General features: G+C 38.1%; 1 protein-coding gene across 1 annotated transcript; it reads left to right on the top strand.

Annotated features, from left to right (window-relative positions):
- Positions 1 to 1,332: 1,332 nt before the first annotated feature.
- LOC138599827 (cadherin EGF LAG seven-pass G-type receptor 1-like) lies at positions 1,333 to 23,027 on the top strand. The gene is made up of 27 exons (XM_069671582.1): positions 1,333 to 1,497; positions 1,692 to 1,877; positions 1,970 to 2,083; positions 2,230 to 2,404; positions 2,510 to 2,651; positions 4,211 to 4,331; positions 4,750 to 4,933; positions 6,437 to 6,538; positions 8,412 to 8,506; positions 8,939 to 9,148; positions 9,307 to 9,490; positions 9,611 to 9,754; positions 9,871 to 10,054; positions 11,019 to 11,186; positions 11,319 to 11,445; positions 11,553 to 11,753; positions 14,550 to 14,724; positions 15,681 to 15,793; positions 16,022 to 16,101; positions 16,211 to 16,337; positions 16,507 to 16,632; positions 16,774 to 16,910; positions 18,942 to 19,042; positions 19,189 to 19,332; positions 20,157 to 20,426; positions 20,505 to 20,880; positions 21,349 to 23,027. Exons 1-27 carry the CDS (start codon positions 1,333 to 1,335, stop codon positions 21,371 to 21,373), a joined length of 4,176 nt encoding a protein of 1,391 aa, XP_069527683.1. The 3' UTR covers positions 21,374 to 23,027.
- The last annotated feature ends 792 nt before the right edge of the window (positions 23,028 to 23,819 follow it).

Raw genomic sequence — 23,819 nt, forward strand, 5'->3', positions numbered from 1 at the left:
GTGTATGTGTGTGTGTGTGTGTGTGTGTGTGTGTGTGTGTGTGTGTGTGTGTGTGTATTTCTACCCTTGGGACCTGAGTATACAGTAGTTATACTATAGGTTATACAGCACAGTATGTTGAGCTGAAGGGTGGACCCTTTCTTTCTGTGTGAGTGTTGAGTGGGTGTTTCTTGATCTCTCTCTCTCTATCTCTAAACATGCAATGTTTGTTTAAAAATCACTGTGTAGTACCGTAAAACAGGAGTAAACAAGAGTTATTAAATCACATAAAATGAAGATTTAAAAAAATATTAGCCATAAAATTGGAACTTCAGATGATCAAATTCAGCACAGTAACCAAATCAATTCTAAAACCAGTCAACGTCATAGATCTATTATATTTCTTCAGCTGTGATACTCTTTGTATTCAAATGAATGTATGTGATAAGCTATAATTTATGTGGAAAATACTAATTACTAATTAGTTTAGAAAACTGATGGCCTGTATCTCATAAAAGTGGTCATGGTACTGCACGTGCAACTCAAAACCATGACAACTCTTTCCGTTAGCCATCATGCTCACAAAGACATCGATGTTACTTGCTGTCTTTGCTCACTGTTTTACTTTCTCTTTTACTTCACTGGAGAGGTTAATTATATTGGACAGGATAGCTAACTGGTTGTTCATGAAGGCTGCACAGTCAGTAACACAGTTACTCAGACAGTAACACAGATCTAGACAGTATTTTTTGCTAAATTGAAAATAAATACATACTGGAGATGTGGCTATGAGAAAGAGACTGCTAACATTTGGGGCTCCACAGAGTCAATACTTTAGTGTAGCCTCTGGTCCATTATGTGTTGAATAATACTTATATACTATATAATATAATACTTATATATTTAAAACACATTGAGCTATCCCATTTTAAAACACTTTGAAAACACTGATGTAGTATGCACTATGGAATCTATGTTGAAGTTTTTAATTCTCAATTCCAGGATTCTGCCCTAGATTCTGTTTAAAAAACGTATTATCTTAAGCCTGAGTCAAAAGACTTTACTTGCACTGAAACAACTTTACAAAGATATTTCACAAAACACAACATTTCATAAAAAGTTGTTGAACCGTGAATCTGAGTCTGTGTGAAGTCACACCTGTGGACCAATGCTTCTCTGAATGATCCGAGTTGTATTATTTGTCGGAAATATCTCTTACGATACCATCTCTTCTTTCAATAAAAAATATAGCACAGATTTATCTTTAAAATGCCATTCAAAGATCCTCAAAACCCATTTAGTTATGTTTGCCAACCACCAGATCCTTACTCTTCCCTCCTGTCTTGTCCAGTGATGCCGTCTCCACAGTTCTTCGACGGCCAGGCTCTGGTCTCCTGGAGCGAGACAGACATTACTGTTGCAGTTCCCTGGTACATTGGCCTCATGTTCCGCACCAGGCAGCCTGCTGGTACCCTGATGCAGGTCAATGCCGGACTGTCATCAACAATCACCCTCATGGTAATTTGTGGCATAAAATACAGTCCTTAGCAGCAGCATATAGTGTATTTCTTTCATCAGTCTGTACAGGACATAATTTTTTTGCAGGGAACTTAGAAAACTGTTTGAATAGAAAGTAATGTGCCAAACTAGTCGATTATGTAATTTAAACTTGAGCCATGTCATTGGTTTTCTCCATGCATCCCCTCCTCCAGGTGAGTGAGCAACAGGTACGCATGGAGGTGTTGCTGAGACGGCAGCAAGTGGCATCACTGGGCTTCCCCCAAGTTTGGGTCAATGATGGGGAGTGGCATCACTTGCTGGTAGAACTGAGAAGCATCAAAGATGGCAAGGATATTAAATACATGGCTGCTGTGTCCTTGGACTATGGCATGTACCAGGTACAGGCAAATTAAATCACATATGGACAAGGATATTTAGGTTAAGTTTTCAGGAAAAATGCTCTAATATCCAATTCTGTGTTTTTATGCAGAAGTCAGTGGAAATTGGTAATGATCTCCCAGGTTTGAAGCTGCAAACTCTTCACATTGGAGGATTGCCCGGCGAGGGTAACCATGTCATCAAAGGATTTGTTGGCTGCATACAGGTTAGTACTTTTTTTTTTTTTTTCAACTCAACAAACACAACAGCTGTTTTCTCTTTACTTCAACCAATTCTTCTCCTTCATTCTGTTTTGTGTCTTCTGGTTTTTCCGTCCGAACACTGCATTGATCAATATGTGCTCTCTGTTAGGGTGTGCGAATGGGTGAGACATCCACCAACGTGGCCAATGTGAACATGGCTCAGGGTTTGAAGATTCGTGTTGAAGACGGTTGTGACTTGGCAGACCCCTGTGATTCCAACATCTGCCCTGAGAATAGCCACTGCAGTGATGACTGGAGCACACATACCTGTGTCTGTGACCCGGGTAATATACACTTTCACAAACACATACATTCAATTTAATCTTATTACTCCATTTCTCTTGAGAAGTTTAAGTGGAATACCTCACTCTTGTCTCTGTATTCTGAAGGTTATTTTGGTAAGGAGTGTGTGGATGCTTGCCAGCTCAACCCTTGTGAGCATGTCTCCACCTGCATTCGCAAACCAAGTTCTTCCCATGGCTACACCTGTGAATGTGGACAGAACTACTATGGACAGTACTGTGAAAACAAGTAATGGTTCCCCGCTGTGAATGTATTTTGTCTGTTGAAGTGTAAAGAGAATGTTTGATTTAGTAATGTTAAAATACCAAACAATGTATGCCTAAAAGAAAAAGTTCAAATACACTTGTGCAGATTAAATCTCTAATTGCATTTTAGGAAATTGAGCAGTTATACTTGTTCAAACACATGCAACAAGCCTTTTGTTTACAGATGTTAAAAAAATAAGGAAACTAAAAATGCACTTTGCTTGGCATAGAAACAGAGTACACTAATCACCGTTATGTTAGGCTCTTGTTTTTGTCAGAGCTGCTTAATTGGTCAGTAATTTGAGATCAATAGCATTGTGTACCTGTGTGTCGGGGAGAAAAAGCGGAAAGCTCACACATCAAAAATAAATAATTTAACTATTAACTAGTTGAAATTGGGAAATCCATATCCACCACAGAAAGTGTTGTGTTGGTTTGCACTGCCAGCATTGTCTAGGAGCTCACAGGAACAAGCCGGCCTCAATTGAGAAGCAGTCATTTCCCCTGAACACTAACCCCAATGACACGCATCACTTCCTGTCTTAAGCAGTATGTGGGATTCCCCCACCACACCTGACTGCTTGTCCATAGGTGTTTTGTCATTGCTACCCTTATACTGCCGCTTGTCTCCTATCAGATCATCTCACTCACTCAGAGGTCGCATCTCTTAAGAGAGAAAGAGAGCAAGTGTGTGTTTTGCAAATAATTTACACCTGATTCACCAACTTGAAAGTGTAGAGAAAATTTAAGACTAAGTGCAACAAAGAATGTTATTTTGAGATAAACTTAACAGTAATCAGGTTTTGAGTGTTTTTTTCCAAACTGATACAAAGTTAGTAACATGGTATTTTTATTTAATTTTCAAAAAGTATATATATATATATATATATATATATATATATATATATATATATGTGTGTGTATATAGCCACAATATTTATTCATAAAAATTAAACAACATAATCCTATTTTGTACGTTATTTCAAAACTTGTTTTGAGAGAGCGAAGATTAGATTGGTTGGGAAATGTCATATTTTACAATGCATGTTGCGTGATCTATAAACCTGCACGTCTAAACTCAACACTGTGATATTGATCTTTTAAATTGATGTTGAAAACTTGTCAGAGAAACGTTATCGTTCTTTTGGAGTTGTGTTACTGGCCACATGGCAAATGTTAACTCAATAACTGGTCTCAACCTTATGCTAACGGAAATATTACTTTTTTTTAAATTGCTAAATGTCCCATTTTGTCCACTAGTTTGTTGTTTCGTCTTTCTGTCTGCAATGTGATGCAGAGCAGATAGCAGCTAGGCAGCTGCCTACTGTGGCCAGAAATAATTCTATGACAACTGTAAGAATGAAACCAAAACAGTTCCAGGTCAGACAGCTTAACAATACAGTATAAATAAATACCTTTATATAGTGAAGGGTAATATTAGGGTGATGATTGTCTTTAGGTTCATCAGTAGGATTGATTATTTGTGATAAAAATATAAATGAAAGCCAATTGGATTGAATGTGTCACTGTCTTCCATGTCAGAGTGGAGAAGCCATGTCCTCAAGGTTGGTGGGGCACTCCTATGTGTGGACCCTGTAACTGTGATACTAGCAGGGGATTTCATAAAGACTGCAATAAGACCAGTGGAGAGTGTCGCTGCAAGGTAAAAACACATATAACATGAAATTCCCTGAATTGTAAAGGAAAACAAGAGTGTTTTGTTTTTTTTGTGATTCACAAAATATTTTTGTTTACCACAAAGGTTGCTCAGGACAGGTACATGCTTCTCAAAACATTAGGCTTAAAGATAAATCAAAATTAGGATTGTTTTCTATGCTATTTTTTTAAGCATGACAATTTTAAATTTGACAAAAGAAATAACACAACATTCATCTTAAAATTAAAAAGTTGAATTAATGAGAAATATAACAAACCATGGCTTAAAACTATATTATCTCAAAATTAAAGCATGGCCTAAAGTATGCATTAATAGCACTCTTAATTATATAACTTCTCTCCTAGCTCATGTCTGACGATCTAAATATGACTTTAGGCATCTAAGTCTTATGTTCTTCCTGCAGGAAAACCACTATCAGCCAGAAGGTGAGGACACATGCTACCCCTGCGACTGTTTCTCTGTTGGCTCTGAGTCTCGAACATGTGACCCCATCACTGGGCAATGCCCCTGTAAAGGAGGAGTCATCGGTCGTCAGTGTAACCGCTGTGATAACCCTTTTGCTGAGGTCACTCCCGCTGGATGTGAGGGTATGTGAATTCATGTTTTTTTTTCTGTAATACAGTGTATTTTTAAGATATGATAAGATAAGATAAGAAGTTTTTTTTTCCCTTTTTTTCCTGATGACAGATTCATTTTAAGACAAGAAAATTCTAAGATGAACATAGTTTATACTAAAAAGGAAATGGAACGATTCAAAATGTAAACCATATCCCTAGATGCTGAAAAAATTATATCTATAAAAAACTTTCATATTTTTTTCTTCAGAAATACTAATATCACTAATAAATATGAATAAAGCTAATTTTACAAAATGACTGGAGGTGTTGATGACACAGGCAGTAAAGAAAAAAACCTTAGCAAACTGGATAAAACATTTCGTCTAAAGTTGAAGTTCACAAAGTTAGCCCAGATGTCAAAAGCAAACAAATAGTGTCAGTCACATCTCCTGGTGCTGCAGTTGCCCTTACTATACGTCTTTGTTGCCAGCCAGTCAAGCAGCAGAGGCAAGTCTGGCTAGTGGGCTAACTTGGCAGTGGGACTGCACTCAAACAATACAGTAGAGATGAATAGAAGACAAAGCCACAAAGTCCCCTAGCAGAAAAAGAACATCAATGTGCTTGCTGTTTGACCCAATATGAAGCTTATCCAAATCCCAGAACATGTTGGACTTTTAATTTACCTAAATCCTTTATTTGTGAAAAATCCTAGATGCTGCTTTCTTAATTTTTGGCTGACCACCAGGGTCAGCCCTACACATGGGTTTGTATGTGACTGACTTACTGACTGAGTGACTGACTGAGTGAGTGACGGTACTTTCACAGCCGTGGAGAAAGAGAGTTGCAACATCGCAATGGTGGATCATGGAGTATATTGGACCTCCACTGACACAACTCTCTGTCTATACAGCTCTGGACACTTTGTTCGGGGAGTAGGCGGAGCTGCTCATCCGCTGTACTCACCTATGTCCGCAGCGCACACCTGCTTTCAAACATGTTGTCATCGGCCTCATAAGGACAGTCCTTGTAAGACATTGGCCACAGAAGTGCACATTGACCTGATGTGGTCAGCCACATACTAGGTTTTGACCTAGTCTTATTGAATAAGTTGAGGAAGAATTTTTTTCAGAACTAAAGGGTCGAAAAATGACAAGCCATAATCAAGCCCAACAAGCTTGCAGGTCCCAGTGTTTTATGTCCTGTGGATTTATTTAAGTAGATATGCTAAAGAAACTTTTGGAATAGCCTAAATTGTTCTTGCACTTTGCTGGTCTGCCTCGCTTGCTGGTGGTAGTATCCAGAGTTGGAATCAAAGTATTCAGGTTCCACTGTTCCAGCCTCAGTTGATGATGCAAAAATATTAATGCGTAATATTCTTTAACAAATTTTTAGCTTCCAAAACCTAGCCGATTTACCTTGTACAGTAATTATAATGGAAGCTATATGTGTGTTAAAATGTTGCCCAGATAAGTGCCAGCCTCAGGTTAAAAACCATAATCACATCTTTAAGTTCTGTTTCACTTTTCTACACAGTGGTGTACGAGGGCTGTCCCAAGGCATTTGACTCAGGCATATGGTGGCCCAAGACCAAATTTGGACACCCTGCAGCAACGAACTGTCCGAAAGGATCCATAGGTGAGTGCTTTTAAATTCCTTCCAATAACAAGGACAATGTACAGTAATTAGGTAGCTCTGCATAATGTCGAAACATTGTGTGCTTTACTGCTGAGTAGGTCAGAGTTTCAGGCCACTTATGATGAGTTTATATCAAGTTTATATCAAGTTCAGATACATAGTACAAGTTTTATCATGCCATTTTAAGGAAATTGAAGTGTTAATAGTCAAAAATGCATTTCTACTCCATCTTAATTTATAGAATTTGATAATGTATTAATCTTGCTTCCAAATTCTTTCCCATTAATTTTCCCCCAATGACTGACTTAATGCTTTTAAATAAGCTTCCTGTATGTAACATTTCCTTAACAGCCACTGTAGTCGGTATGCTAAAAGGTAGTGGGAACTAATACATTTACTAAAAGTAAGACAAAGATTTATCATTTCTTTTTTGATATATGTAAGTCACATTCTCTTGTGTTAAAAAATAACAATAGTTGCAGTCAAATGCATGGGTGGCTGTGTTTTTTTTAAATAAATGAATTTTAAAGCATATAAGTACACTGTCGCTCTTTTAATCTTCACAACACAGAAATAAGGATATGTGATTTGATCATTAATCCAACATAGCTTTCTCATCAACCAATAATTTGCAAGTCTGTCTTAACATTGTCTTTAGAAAACACTGGGTACATAAGGAGCTGACAATAATACCCCTCCTATAGCCAAGTGTGCGAGGGTGTTTGTGTTAGTTTGAAGGAGAGCGACAGTTGGGGAACTCGAGACTCTAGATCCCTGACCTGTTCCCACTAACGCTCTGTGACTTTCCTGGATACCCACTTAGTTACTGCAGTCACCATGGTGACCCCTTTGTTGTCTCCCCAGACTCAGTGGGGAATTTATTTACTAACATTGCTTGTCGCTTTCGCTTAGCTCCAACTGGGAAGTTGTTTGTCCCTGCAAAATTTTACATTTGAAGAGACTTTTCTCAAACTTAGACTGGAACAAGACAATATGGTTTTAAAAACCTAAACCACAAGGACAGCAAGCTTTAAATATTTTGGAGGGGAGGTTAAGCATGGTCTTGTCTGTGTCCTGTATGAAACCAAAAGTTTGTTGACATATTGTTTAAGCCCAAACCATGATCTTTTCCTAAAATCTAACCAAGTTGTTTCAGCTCTGAACCTAACCAAACCGTGAACAATTCACAAAAATAACTAAATTAACATGAAAAGGTTTTAAAAACCATAGCATTTGGGGCCAAAATAATAAGTCAACGAAAAAGGAAACAATTTGGTTTCATGCAGGACTTTTACCCAGGTCTCTTGGATAAAAGATGAACAATGCTTACATATCTTTCATAATTTATGCAAATCAGTGGTTACCAGTAATCAGTTAAGCAGTTAAGCTACAGTATCTGATGGAAGAGACTTTGTTATATTGTTATACAAAAGACAAAGCCAGAGAGGAAAACATATGGCGAAAGAATGTCATATTAAAAACAATTTACAAAGGAGTACTCCTCTGCCTTTTTTAGGGACCTAAAATTTGAAAAAGATTTCACTTCAACAAATGTTTTTTACTCAGATTTTGTTTGCCAAATGAGTTAAGATACTGGTGACAGAAAAATGACAAATGAAAGACAAACAGAAGAAAAACTGTTGGCATGGACTCTGTTTATCGGCTTGATTGAGATCAAAAAGCACTCCTGCAGATATCACTTATAGCAGTAGGTGCTGCAGAAAAATAAATAAATAAAAATGAGATCTTTGAGATTGCTACTTTAATATAATTTTGTGAACATGATGTGATGATGTTTAACTTGGCAGCCTTCTGTGCATCTGTGAAACACTTAAAATTATTAACATCTGTTTTTGTCTCTATATTTTGATAGGTACCGCCATCCGCCACTGTAGTGATGAGAAGGGCTGGTTGGCTCCTGAACTCTTCAACTGCACGACCATCACCTTTTCCCATCTTAAGAAACTTGTCAGTACTAGACAAAATAAAACTAATCTAAACTGAACTGAAAAAAATAGAGTTCTAAACAAGAGCTCATTCTTTTATAAGAAATATTACGTCACAAAAGCAACATTTGTAAATATGTTATCAGTTATTTTAAAAAGACTGTTGCTCCCTCTGTACACTGTACTAGTCTATATAATCTATGCATCATAAGGGACTAGGTTTATCTCCAACAAAGGGTAGTTTCATAGGATTAGGTCTATGACAGGTATAAACAGAGTAATTTACCTATAGACTTTGAACCTAACCTTGGAATACTAGAGGCAACTTCTCAAAATATCACTAATCCTGGTATTGACCAAATTCTATTATGTTTTATTTCACCCACACAGCCTCCCTTGTCTTGACCTGCTTGTTCTTGTTCTCTTTCTGTCCCTCCCTCCTCCCTTCTTCCAGAATGAAGACCTGCATCGCAACACTTCAAGGATGGACAGTGAACACTCCAAGAACATTGTGCGTTTGCTTTACGGAGCCACAAATACCACAGAGCATTACTACGGCAATGATGTGAAGACGGCTGCCCAGCTTTTGAATCATGTGCTGCAGTACGAGAGCCGGCAGGCGGGATTCAAACTCACTGCCATGAGGGATGCAGAGTTTAATGAGGTAGAAAAGGAGACCAACAGGATGTACTGTACAGATCAACTTTTACAAAATGTTTCAAGAGTTTATTTTATATTATACAATACATAATAAAATCATTTTCAATTGTATACCATCAAATGCTTTATGCATGCCATTTGTTACATATTGGATTTTTCCAGAACTTGGTGCGAGCAGGTAGTGCCTTACTGCATCCTGACAACAAGGAGCACTGGGAGCATATGCAGAGGACTGACGGTGGCACCGCTCATCTGCTCCGCAACTTTGAAGACTACGCCAACACGTTGGCACAGAACGTTAGGAAAACCTACCTGAAACCCTTCACTATCGTCACTGAAAACATGAGTAAGTGAAGAAGCTGTAGTCGCACTCTGTGTAACCAGAACATATTATCACACTTGGTCTTTGTCATACTTTGCCTATGCCCTTTCTTCTTCCGACCATTTCTGTTTCGCTGTTACCTAGTTCTTACTGTAGACTACTTGGATGTGTCTGACCCGGAAAAGGCGACGTTACCTCGGTTCCACGACATTCAGGAGGCCTACCCCAGAGAGCTTGGATCCTCCGTCCACTTCCCCCAGTTCAATCTCTACACTCAAGAACACAGAGGTAGAAATGCTGACACATTATGTTGCAAAGATTAAAATGTGTAAAAAAAAAAAAATAAATAAATAAATAAGCAACTCCAATCTTCTGTCAATTTATCTATTGCTAATCTCTCTCAGCAGTGCAAACTCCTGCCCCTCCAACTCAGACAGATCCCCCACGGGAGGAGAAGCTGACGATGTCCGATAGAAAACGGCGTCATCTAGATCCAGCTGTCCCTCTGCCAGTTGCTGTGGTTGTAGTGTACAAATCACTGGGGAAGCTCCTGCCTGAAAGATACGACCCTGATCGCAGGAGTCTGAGGTAGACAACTATTTATGTTAAAGTGTAGGCCCACAAGTAAATGTATCTACCTTACCTTCCAGACTGGACTGTATATTGCCACTTGGCATCATAGCACATCATAGTAGCTAGATTGATATTCAAATATATCCGTACATTAGGTCACAATTGGAATACAGTTGTGTAAAATGGCATGAAATTAATGCAGAAATGATGCTGTGTGACAGAAAGAAATGCTGTTTTAACATTAACTAGTTCTGTTTTCTGTTTTTCAACTACCATTCAGGCTTTTTGGGCCATTTTTGCCTTTATTGGATAGTTAAAGATGGGGAGAGACAGGAAATGCAGAGAGGAGGGAGGGAATGACATGCAGAAAAGATCCAAGGGTTGAAATCAAACTAGGGGCCACTGTATGAGGAACTTAGCCTTGGTACATGGGGTGCACCCTCCAGCAGGTGAGCTACCTGGGTGCCCCATAACTTGGCTAAGTTTGAACCTATACACAGCTTGTGCAACAGGCTTGAAAATTATCTACTTAACTAAGCAGTGTCTCTATGATTTATCCTATGCTGTAAACTTTTGAAGAAGCCCTACACATGATATTTTTTATCTTTAATGTTAATATACAAAATGTATTCCTATAGAAATGTTAAGAGGACCTTCATTGCGTGGCATATAAGATTCTGTGTAGTTATAAAACATTGAATCAGGGAGTTTTCTGTATTGTTGATGTGTAGCAAATTGCTAAAATATGTTTTGATGATACGAAGTTAATAAAAATAAAGATAAGATATAACTGAATGTTAAATGTGGTTCTTTGTAGCTGCAGACACTGCATCTGTGTAATTTATTTTAATCTGATTACCTAAAGTTTTAATCATTAACATGAATTAATGAAATTAATGAAAACTAACATTAGACCATTGGTAAATGTTTTGGTAAATTTAAGATATTCCTGAATTATGTGATTCTTATGTCTCTCCAGGGTCCCCAACCGCCCAGTTATTAACACAGCCATTGTAAGTGCCACAGTGCACAGTGAGGGTCCTCCTCTTCCTCCTGTCCTGGAACCCCCAATCACCTTAGAGTACACATTGCTTGAGACAGAGGAGAGAACCAAACCTGTCTGTGTTTTCTGGAACCACTCCATCGCGTAAGTTTGACTTAACACACACAGACACATATAGAAGGGTGTTATCTCAGATGTAAACTTTTGAAGACATAGCAACAGTTGTAATTAATTCAACTGTTGTTTGTGTTTGTATGCGTCTGTTTGTGTGTTTAGAATCGGAGGAACAGGTGCCTGGTCCTCTAAAGGCTGTGAAGTGCTCAACAGAAACAACAGCCACATTAGCTGTCAGTGTAACCATATGACCAGTTTTGCTGTGCTCATGGACATTTCCAAAAGAGAGGTATTGCCCAAAACGTTGATTCAGTTTCATATAAATATCTAATTTAGCTTGCAATTTTCTTTCTCTTGCCTATGATAACTTCTTACTTGATGTCTTGCTTTCTACAGAATGGAGATGTTCTTCCCCTGAAGATTGTCACCTACACCACATTGTCGGTCTCTTTGTTCCTCCTCCTGATAACTTTTATCTTGTTGTGCATCTCGCGTCGACTCCGCTCCAACCTCCATGCAATTCATAGGAACCTGGTAGCAGCGTTGTTCTTCTCTGAACTTGTCTTCCTGCTCGGCATCAATCAAACTGACAATCCAGTAAGTGTTCTAATTATTTAAAGCTGCTATGGGGAGCTTCATTACATGTAAATTGCGTCACATATTATGTTGCACTGCTTTGTATTGTTTATGTGTAAATGGACTTTAACATATCTTAAATAATGTTACCTTCTCCTTACCTCTCTTAGTTGCCTATAACAGCATGTGGACTAGTTTTCATGTGAAGGACTTTGGACTTTTTGTCTTATCACCTCCGTCCAGCCCCTTCAGTTTTAATGTTAGCTTAGATATATTGAATCTGTTTACTTCAACAAATGACCAGCACCCACAACATGTGCAGTCTGCTATGGCCCTGTCTAAGTATTTCGTATAAAACTATTTCTAGCTGTTTAGCAAGAGGTTTTCTAAAGACCTGACCATGAATAGAATTTTGGAGATGGCGCAAAGTTGTTCAGGATATTGGAGACTAGTGAGGATCAGGATGTGGACTTCATATGGGTAATAGTCTTGGCTAAATGACCAATTAAGACAGGATAGAATATATTTAGAAAAGCAGGTAAATCACCAGTAGGTTCAGATGTTACAAGAGGCTGTGGGGTAATTTGATTCCTCATTCATTACAAGGCAATAAAAGAAGGATGACATGTTGTTGGAACCTTCTCCTATGTGGCATGGTCATATTGGAGACAGAATAAAGATGTCTTGCTCTGGTTTGTTCTTGTTTTAAAAACTGCCAGCCATCCTATGATATTTCTTTGGCCTGCAGGCAACTATCGGTTAACAGGAGCTTCACTAGGCTTAATGGGCCATTGTCTACCTGATATTCTGTCTTTATATGATGGATTATATCTTTTGATAGTAATAACTGTAATAGGTAGGAATGTGCTGGTTGACAAAACCTTTTAAAAAAATTAAAGCTCCTTTAAGTTGATTTGATTGAACTGACAGTTCTAGGATGGATGTCATTTTGTTACTGTAAACCTCTCTAATTAAAAAGGTGTAGGTTATAGTCTGAGATAGTCTGTTGTCAAAAATCTAACAAGCTAATTATGTTAAGTTCATAATTGAGTTTGGAGATGAGTAGTTCACAGTGATCGCCAGAAACATGTGCACACACATGCTATAGACATACAGTATGAGGATAAAAAGGGTGTGGGAATTCCTTGAAGTCTGCTGGCACACACTCACATGCACACATACTCCTTCAGTAGCAGAGACATGTTGTGACTTGACCCTGTCTCCAGAAGCAGGTTTTAGACTGTAGGCCGTGGCAAAGATTTCCCAAAACAACTTTTTTTCACATAATCAATCTTTTGCATGTATGTGCTAAAGAAAACATAATTGATCTGTTAGTTGATGGGTCATCCTGCTTTTCTAATGGGAAGTGAGTTCAAATAGTGGTGTTAAGTGCCAAGCCAGTTGAACATTAATATTTTTGACATCATTATCTTTTTAATTAATCAGATTTTTACAGAAAACAACAAATTTTACCCGAAAGGATTTGAACTGGCAGACATGTCCAGATACATAAGTCTCTGTGACGCATCATTTTATATTTCAGATTGCATCTTGGAAAATTTTACAAATAGCTTATATTTGCTCATGGGAGTGAGCTCCAATTATCCCCTCTGATTGGGAGCTGGGGCTTGTCAGCAATGTCCAAAAACTGGGGCCTAGCTGAAAATCAGGGGCTCAAAGCATGAAGTGAAAACTCAGCAATAGGCTATAGTTAAAAAAACAAAAACACAAAAAACGTCTTAAATGTATGTTATTGAGTAACAGTGCATTTCATTGCTGGCAAATTCAACTTTTTTTCTGGCTACCCCAGATGTGAAGTTACATGAGACATCACAAGATCATCTGGTAGGTAGTAACTACCAACCCTCAGCAGTCTGCCAGATGTACTTTTTGGCTCAGACCACCACTGTGAAAAGTGATCATAGATTTAAGTGAAGTCAGTTTTCTGAATTTGTACTTAGCAAACAACAAACTTAGACCAACACATTTGGATAAAAGACTTTTCTTTTGTAGTACTGTTTTGACTGTGATGATTTTATATTTAAGTAAAGGCCGAGACTGCAGGGAGATATTAAAAAACAAAACAAGAGAGAGTTTAACCTGTTCTATCACACTTTCCAATGTGTGTGTGTGTGTGTGTGTGTGTGTGTGTGTGTGTGTGTGTGTGTCTGTGTGTCTGTGTGTCTGTGCATCAGAACTGTGGAATGCTGTTAGAGTGTGCCCAGGGCAATCTGCAGGATGATTTATAGCCCTGTCAAAGTACTCTCTCTCTCTCTCTGTGATCTCAGCAGCAATAAACACCACAACTTAAATACAGTATCAATTGCTGGGATATTCCCTAACACACTACATTCATCCAACACAGCAACAGACAGGGAAATAGGGAGTGAGGAAACAAAATAATGTGAAGATAGGGTGGATCATTATCGTCTTACATAAATTGTTGAAGTTTGTCGTAATTCAAATATTGAGGTCTACTGATGTCTAATTTTCATTGTCAATTAATTAAAAAAAAAGAATGAAAATGAAATAAGACAAGACATTTTCAAAAAGAACAATTGTGCACAAACTCCAATACCCAAACAAATTTTATTTACAATGATATAGCATATACTCTAGATAATGGTAAGTGGCAGGGAAGACACAAAGACAAAAGTTGTTGGAAAAAAACATAACAAAGCTTTTGTGTGTCAGTTATCTGGATTCCAAAAAATGTAGACCTACAGTATACTAATGTATTTTTTTATTTTTTTTTCCATCCCTGTACCTTTTCCCGTTTTTCCTCCCTTTCTCTTCCTCTCTCTTATCTCCCTCTAGTTTGTGTGTACTGTGATAGCAATCCTCCTCCAATACTTTTACCTGTGTACATTTGCCTGGATGTTTGTGGAGGGACTGCACATCTACCGCATGCTGACTGAACTGCGGAACATCAACCATGGCCACATGAGGTTCTACTACGCCATTGGCTGGGGCATACCGGCTATTATAACCGGTGAGACACAAAAACATACACACAAACATACAAGCTCAGAAACACAGCAATGGAACATGGCAGACTGTCACTAAACATTCATGCTACAATTTGTCTTTTCTGAAAAGGTTACATAAAGTCGCTCTCCCACTGGTCAAAAACCCACTAACACCAGCTAACATCTGGCTTTTTTGCTTAATGGGAAAGGCTACAATCGGCATTCAGACCCGGGTCTGTCTCAGCTACAAATTCCGCCCATCTCCGTCCAAGCAGCGCTTGAACATTGTTCCAAATTTGTCGCGCCAAGTTTAACAAACAGACTAAATGAGTAAAAGATACAATAAAGACCTAACCACTGTAACATCTTCACTGTTTACAAACCATTTTTCGGGATATTGTGACGTCAGATGCAGCAGAAAAGAGACCAAAAGGAGTATACTTCACTGGCAATGGGAACAGATAAAATCGGCATCTATAAGCAGGTCTTCCTGGGTCTGAAAAACCTGTGTCTTCATGGTCATTTTTTTTCCTCATGGGAAAATCATTGAATAAGAGAGACACATGTGTCTGCAATACTTTGATTAAAAAAAAAAAACAGCATAAATTTCATGTTCAAAAAGATGTGTATTGCTGGGAATTTTTATCTTGAAATGCCACAAACTTAAATAATTTGTTGATTTGTGAAAATTACTTACTTGAATGGAATTTGACTTAAGACATGTGAGAGAGATCGACACTTACAGAGTTAAACATACAGAAATCAAAAAATGAGAAACAGATAAAGAATGAGAATGACAAATGAAAGTGATGAGTTTCTAAGATTGATGATGGGCAAACTGAAATAGGAGGAGAGAAGAAGAAAAAAGCAAGGCATAAAAAATGGTTGTGTCATTAGTCATTGCAGTTATGGATGCTTGAATTTGTAATCATTTAAATTCTCTCTCTGTGTATATGTGTGTGTGTGTGTGTGTGTAAAGGCTTGGCAGTAGGTCTTGACCCTCAGGGTTATGGGAACCCAGATTTCTGCTGGCTCTCTGTCCATGACACCCTCATCTGGAGCTTTGCAGGACCCATCTTTGTTGTCGTCCTGGTATGTACATAAAAAATAAAAAATAGTCCAATTTATCATTATTATATAGGTAGACCTTAAATGTATTAAAACCATTTATGTGTCAATGTGCTTTTAAATCAATATGAAAAATCTGAATTTTGAGGAGTATGGAGATTAAATACCACAATATAGCTCTATTAAATGCCAAATACAATAGAGTGAATTACATTTTCTGTCAAAAAATCCTCTTTTTCTCTCTCTGAAAAGGTGAATATCGTGATCTTTATTCTGGCTGCAAAGGCTTCATGTGGTCGCAGGCAGAAGGTTGTGGAGAAGTCAGGAGCAATGTACGTTTTTTGGGTCACATAAATTCTTCTATATCCAAAAGTATGCTAATATTCAGTATAACTTTTTTGGCTCTTGGAGAAGCTGACTGTGTATTTTTCCCCTCCTCAGTCATGCACTTCGAATGGCCTTCCTCCTACTAGTACTCATCTGTGCTACCTGGCTGCTTGGCCTGATGGCAGTCAACAGCGATGTAATGACCTTCCACTACCTGTTTGCTGTCTTCAGCTGTCTGCAGGTAACTCAGATGTCATAATGTTTACCACTGCCTTTATTGTCAAAGATTTATTCCTCTTATCATCATAAATATTTCTTTGTAAAATGATGCGCTTTCAAACATGCTCTCTTGTCTATCACTGTCTTATTTATGAACCTGTTAATAATAAATGTGTTTTGTTGTTTCGAAGGGAATCTTCATATTCTTCTTCCATGTGATTTTCAACAAAGAAGTAAGGAAGAACCTCAAGAACTTCTTCACAGGACAGAAGAGCATACCAGACGAATCCAGCACCACGAGGGTATCTTTGCTCACAGTGAGTGTACATACATACACTAATATGGCCCAAGGTGTTCTCTCATTTGTGCATTTTTTCATCAATCATTAGACTAAACAATGTCATGTTTTTATAATGCTTTTGCCACCTTACTGAATTCTTTTGTCCCTTCTTTCGCAGCGTTCTCTCAACTGCAACAACACGTACACTGAGGACGGCGCACTATATCGCTCGGGCATTGGAGAGTCCACCGTGTCATTGGACAGCACGCTCAGGTCAGCCAAGAGCCGCAGCAGCTACCTGGCATACACACGCAGGTACAAAACGCTCACTAACTGCATGGCTGCTTCTACTACATTACTGCATGACGGTTGTGTGTATGTCAGCACGTGTCTATCTATGTCCACCTCCTTTTCCTTGGTCTTTTTTTGTTCTGCTCTCTGTATGTCTGCTGATGCATCAAATGTCTCACAAACACTAACACATCCCAAGCCACTAATTTATTTATGTATGTACACGCACAAATAGATACACACATACTGTAAATAAAGACACACACTTTACAGTTTCAAAATAGTATTTTTTTTTATCTTTCAAGAAGGCTAAGTTAAGTTGCTCTAAATGTTGTGTCTGTTTTTTGATTTTCTACGATACAATCATGTTGCGTTACAGTATTTCAAATGTGGTGCACGGCATGGTGCATGGCTTTGTGGCAAAACTATACATGCAGGAAAAAACATATTAACCATTATTAGTTTTGTATTCATATTTTTATTTGCATCACATTACAAAAGCTCTATAATAATGGCTAAATTTGATCTAGCCTCCTCAGTTTTGCAAGAAAGGTTTTACATTTGCTGGGGTAGATTTTGCTTTTGTCAAACTAGAGTTGATGGGTTGAGGATAATGATAATGAGCAATAATGATGAAATGAAAGAAAATTTAAATTGGTCCAAAAGAAACAAAATCCTGAGGTCCTCCCTTAATTTTTTTCCAAATTGATTGTTAAGATGGCCAAGTAGACTTGTTTGATGATTGTTGATTCCAGTTAGCGCAACCATTACTTCTTCTACTCTGCTTACTTGCAGATAACAGCGTTATCGTCATTGTTTTGTAGAGTTGTGTGTTTCATATGAAGAGACAAAAGATAATATAAGTTATAGTTTATTGGAAAATATTACATGTCATGCAGTTAAGTATGGCAGTGCTAGATAGGAAATATAGGTCATTTCAGATTAAAATTCAGATGCATATTGGATTTATAAAAAATTTAAATCTATCCACATTACATGTGTTAAAGAATTAGTAAGGAGTGCTCGAGTATCAGGACAAGTGTATTCTTGGTTATTCTCTGAAAAAGTTGACATATAGTTGACAGGATATATGTCAGGATAATCTTCCTTGTACAGCTGCCTTGTACAGCTGTGTATTTGAGTGTGTCACATACATGTTTCCATTGCAGTGGTGTGGTGTTACATATACCTGGTACTTTAAAAGAGTTTTATAGCATCAAGATTATGTCTGACTGTACGACTCAGCTCGTAAAGCTGTCATTTTAGTAATATGAGCTGACACCGGGGTCAATGAGAGCAAAAACGCCGGGGGGAAACAAGGTGTAATGTTACCCTAGGAGAGGCAAAAGGTAAAAGCAGAGGAAAGTCGGAGCAGTTGCAAGCGCATAGAGGAGGACAGAGAGAGAAGATGGCCCAAGAGAAGGAAGGACACTGGGCAAAAAAGGGAGAAGGGACCATACCTGTTTAAGTGGGAATGTAACACAGGGACACACATACCTCTTCCCTGTGGATGTTGGCAGATCCTCAGACAGGTCAGAGTCTGCAGTAGCGTTCTTGCCCCTGAGCCAATGTCTCAATCCACCTTGGAATAAATGGCTACAGGTGGAGAGGAGAAGAGAGAGAAGATTAAGCAACTGGCTTTTCATTTACTGACGGGAATATTAATGGCAAAAGCTGCTGCACTTTTCTTACTATTCGCTGTTTACCTACTGCATTGAAGTTCAAATATATGTGGTCACTTTAAATATTTATACCAAAAATCAAAAGAAAATGATTCAGGTTTGGTAATGAATAGCAATCGTATTTGTTTTAATCTTTGTGGAAGACATCAACCGAGGTAGTAATGAGAGATGTCTGTTTTTTATTTTTTTTATTTAACCTGTTTAACATAATTCGTGCCAAACTACAAGTTTGGTCTTGTATTAATTTCCAGCGCTGTACTTCCCCTCTTGCGTCATCTTAATCTCCTCCCCTACTTTTCCCACTCCCATTTCTCACTCATTTTCTTGTCCTTCTATTCCTTCCTCCTTTCTATATCTGTTTTTATCTACAAAGGGAGGAGTCTGGTCAAAAGCCCAGTGTCTCCTCAGGGACAGCTAAAGGACTCACAGACCTGGATGGACCTCTGTTCCACAGAAAGGGCACCAAAGGAGATGGTAGATTTTTATCATATCATTATTGATTACCAAATTATGTTAAACATCTCAATCATTTGCATGCATATAAAAATGAATACCTCTGTGCATTTTATCAATAGAGGTTATTCTTTCTACCCTCCCCTTTCCCTTCTTGTCTCTGTCAGACTCTGACTCTGATAGTGAGCTGTCAGTGGATGAACATAGCTCTTCCTACGCCTCCTCCCACTCTTCTGACAGTGAGGATGATGACATTGATGTCAAGCCAAAGTGGAACAATGAAAGGCAGCCAGTTCACAGTACACCTAAAGGTATGGGTGGTTCTACTGAGACAACCACATTATCACAGCCAGATTGCAGCTTATTACATTTACTCAACTGTTTTACCAAAGTAAAAATACATAAATAAGGCACATACACAGAACCTTTTTCCTACTTCATTTATTTGATAGCTATATCTAACTTTAATACTAACATTAAACGTAATAAATATTAATAAATCTTTAATAAAATATTTAATTATTTGGCACAAGTATTTGTCTAAAATAAAATTCACTTCCTTTAAAATATTCTCCAACAACAATGAGTGCAGAATCAGGATATATGAAGGTTAGGCCCTTTCTTTTTTCAAACTTTTGCTAATATTATTATTGTACTTCTACTTTAATAATACACTACTATTAAAGTGTAGATCTTTTTACCTGTCACCTGGCAGAAATAGGATATAATCTTTATTTGAGTGTTTTATTACCCTACAATGAACCATTTATATATACAGAGGAGGCAGGATGCTTACTGTTTCTCCAGAAACCCACTCACTTACCTTAGAAAAGTTTTTCGCTAACTTTGCTGCCAATGTAGGTTGTCTTGCACCCCCACAGCTAGATGCCAGTACACACTGGTCCTTTAACAAAAGTATCTAAATAGTGTACCCACTGGTAGGCAAAATGCAACAGCACTGCCAGGATTAGATTTTAAGGTCCCAGAAAAATGCCCTTACCCAAGGCACTTGTATATCAATTTAAAATACAGAAGTTTTAGATTATCAAAGACATTAGAAAATCTGAGGCCTAAATGATGAGGCAATTTTGTTTTAACATTGCTGCTTCCTATACCTTTGCTTTCCCCCTACCAGTGGATTCAGTATCCAATCATGTAAAGCCTTATTGGCCAACAGAGGCCACCACAGCCAGTGACAGCGAGGATCTTGGTGGGGCAGAGAGGTTGAGGGTGGAGACCAAGGTGAACGTGGAGCTACATGCAGAAAGTAAGCTCAACCATATTGGGGAAAGAGAGAAAGAGACTCTCCAGGAGAGAGACAAACAAACACCTGGTAATGCTCGAGACATAGCACCCACTAGCCAGCCCAACAGCAACAGCAACCACCAACCAGAGCAGAGAAAAGGTACATTTAGAGAATCATTTCCAATAAAATTGAAAGACAGAACTGTTTAATTTACATTTGAGTCTTTGTCCATATCAGGTATCTTAAAGAACAAGATCAGCTACCCTCCTCCGCTGACGGACAAGAACATGAAGAATCGTCTGAGGGAGAAGCTGAGTGACTACAACACCCCCACCATCACCTCCCCTCCTCCTAACAACAACAACACCTCCTCCCCGCCTCTGTCTTCCGTCAACATCATGACCCCTTCATCCCAGTCACACTCTCTGGCCTCAAATGATGGAGTTGGGCCTGGTAACCTTGACAACAGCTCCCTCAACAAGCCACCCATTGCCCCGCGGCCACAGATTCCTGCCGGGCCTCAACCGGCAAGCATCTACCGAGAGACCAACGGGGGGGTTGCAATGCACTTGAAGTCGGGGACAGTAAATGGAGGCAACGAGTCTGACTCAGAGTAAGTACATTGCACAGTGTGTTGGCATGTAGAATTCTTAGTGATGATCAAAACAAATGGACGATAATATAGTAAAATGAATTAATGCTTCTTCAAAAGTCAATTTTATTTAATCATGTAAATTGATTTACTTGAAAACAATTGCAGATAATTTTGATAAATATTTTAAGAGTTAGAAAAACTTTTTCACACCCTTGTAGCTTATTAACATGTATTGGATGACCGCTGATTTCAAGTGATGCAACAATGCATGTATCCAAAGTGAAAGGAATAGTTCCTCATTGTAGGAAATACTAATAATTTTTCAAACATGCCAAACTATTTCTTTAACAATTGCATGAATAATATGACCCTCCTGCTGAAATGCTAAATTGCATGTTCTGATCTTCCTTTCTTTTTTCTCACACCCTTCATCCTCGCATCCCCCATCCCTTGTTATTGCCTCCTCCCAATTTTTTTCGATGGCAGTGGCAGTAACGAGACTTCAATCTGACCTGTTAGGAGAAGCCAGACCAGCCTGCCTTTGTGAGAGAAGGAGCAAAGAACCTGATCGGGGGGGAGAGGAGACAAAAGGAAGAAAGCCAAGAGGATGGGAAGAAAAGAAAACTAAAGACAGATGGGTGATGCAGATTGGTTATAAGTGGGGGACAAGTGTTCTCCATACCTAATCTGTGAATCAATCCCTCCTTTCATGTTCCCTCTCTTAGGAGAGCAGTATTAATTGCAGACTTTAAGACTGCCTGAGACAAAAAAAAATGAGAAAATGAAAAGTTGCAAGAAAAAATAAAGGGAAAGCTATGTTGGACTTACCAAGCGAGGATACAATGGAGCCATGTGTGCCAAAACCACTGTAGGAAATGGGGAAGAAGAGTCAGAAGAAAAATTCCTGCCATGATGCATTGCAAGCCACAAAATGTTGTTCCTGTGGTTCTGAGGGGTCTGTGATGGCTCATTACAATGCCCTATCAATATGTAAAGTAAATGGACAGCTTCTTTCTAGTGAAGAAAGGTAGATGTGCATTAACACAGACTCAAATACACACCAATACATTTGCAGTCCAAAAGGATTTCAAGGACTACAAGTCCCTTTATATGTCTGAAAAATCTGACGCAACCTGCGGATTTTGGGACATATCCATTGGGTCTATTACACATAAAGTGCTCTTTTTCCTTTTTTTACTCAAAGAAAGGCTTCCCCAGCCTCTCATGGCAGTGCATTTAGAGTGTAATTAATGAGTAGATATTGTTAAAGGTGAAAAAATAGATATTTTTCAGCTGTAGCAAGGACAAGTTTTTAAACTAAAAAATCCTCTGCCTGTGTAAGTTGGAAAAGGTTTTCAATCATAAACATCACTTGACATGCTGGTTTAATCATCTAAGAACAATTGTCTGTATGTCTTCTTCCTGAAATGAAGCCTTATACATACACACACACACACACACACACACACACAATGGATGCAAGACTGTGATATTTTTGTTTGTGAGTGACCTAGAATGTCCCAAGTACACGCACATATAGAGCTTTAGGGCCTATATAAAATATATTATGGTAAATTATTCTGTTTCAATAAGTTTTTCAGCTTGAGCACTATAAACCTGAAGCCGTCTATTAGAGTGACCATCCTTCTGTTTGTCCAATACAACACACTTCTGTACCAAAGTCATCAAATACAGTAATTGTGCACATTTGGGTTGGAGTCAGTTCATTTTTTACTCGGTTTTATTCGAAAATATTCAGGAAAATAGACATTTGTTGGTCTATGATGGAATAAAAGTATGTGGGGTGTAAACTTTTCAAGTGCTTTATGATTTTGTATTCAGACTTTACAGAGATAGACTCCTTCAGTATAAATCAATGTCTGCGTCTATTACTGAAATCCAGAGTTCAAGGTAAAACCTTTGCCAACTCTTGAGCATTTTGAAGCTAATATAAGGACTCAAGCCTTGTTTACCACCCACCAAATGGCTTTTTATTATACATGATGTACAACCCCAGTGTTTTGCCCTCCTGTGATCAATGCTGTTGATAATTGTCCTCTTTTTTATTGATGAGACACTGGAAATGTTTTGTAACATATTGTATATTTATTTTTTATGGTTTGAAGACACTGGAAAGAAAATACTATTGTGACTGTAAAATTAAAGATGACATGATGCATTTTTCAATGTCTTGTTGTATTCATGTCTGTTGCCTGGAAAGGAAGCGTGGCCAGTAAAACATGTACAGTTCTCCAGAAAAATCTGGTAACATAATCTTTTTTGGATTCAACAAGTGAATAACAGAAATAACAGATATTGTGACTATTGTGACCTACTCTACAGTTTTTGACTTGGTTTTTGAGTTGGTCATCACACAGAGTGAGAGAGACGTCTCGGATCCTCAATGGGAACTGGCGGCAACCTTGCATTTATTAAATGTTTTACAGTGATTTTAAGAGTATTTTTTTAAGGCTTAACATCCCATTGTGTCTATTTTACATCTACAAAGACTGAATGTTTTGTCTTCATGAATCAGCTCAACTAATTTTGAATGGCTCAAGATGCTCTAATTCAAACTAGCACAGGCAAGGCAAACACGATCATTTAAAATAGACATTCCTGTTTAAGCTTCAATTGGTATGAGTAAAAGGATTTTAGCAACACATTTATACATTTATAAGGAAGGTAAATCAAGGCCCATTCCTTGTCAGATGCATGAAGGCAGTGTTCAGGAAGATCGGCAAAAATGTGTAATTTTGTGATGCCCAATAGCCACTTAATTAAAACATCTAGATTTAAAAAGACCTTTTGTAAAAATTGGAGTTTTACAAAGACAGATGGTGTCAAGCATGGTTTTCTGAGATAGAAAGTATTTGGCTATTTCACATGAGAGATTATTCGTTTGACTGAGGTCATCTTACTTGTTTGAAGTTGGCGGGGTAAACTTGAAAAAATGT

Source organism: Semicossyphus pulcher, unplaced genomic scaffold (genome assembly GCF_022749685.1).
Source record: "Semicossyphus pulcher isolate SPU_LCO1_2020_fin unplaced genomic scaffold, fSemPul1.0.p SCAF_20, whole genome shotgun sequence".
Lineage (NCBI taxonomy): Eukaryota > Metazoa > Chordata > Actinopteri > Labriformes > Labridae > Semicossyphus > Semicossyphus pulcher.

Coding starts and splice junctions, on each gene's coding strand:
- LOC138599827 (XM_069671582.1), top strand. CDS start 1,333: ATGCCGTCTCCACAGTTCTTCGACGGCCAGGCTCTGGTCTCCTGGAGC. Junction 16,102..16,210: donor GTGGAGAAGTCAGGAGCAAT/GTACGTTTTTTG, acceptor TCCCCTCCTCAG/TCATGCACTTCGAATGGCCT. Junction 19,043..19,188: donor AAAGGGCACCAAAGGAGATG/GTAGATTTTTAT, acceptor TGTCTCTGTCAG/ACTCTGACTCTGATAGTGAG.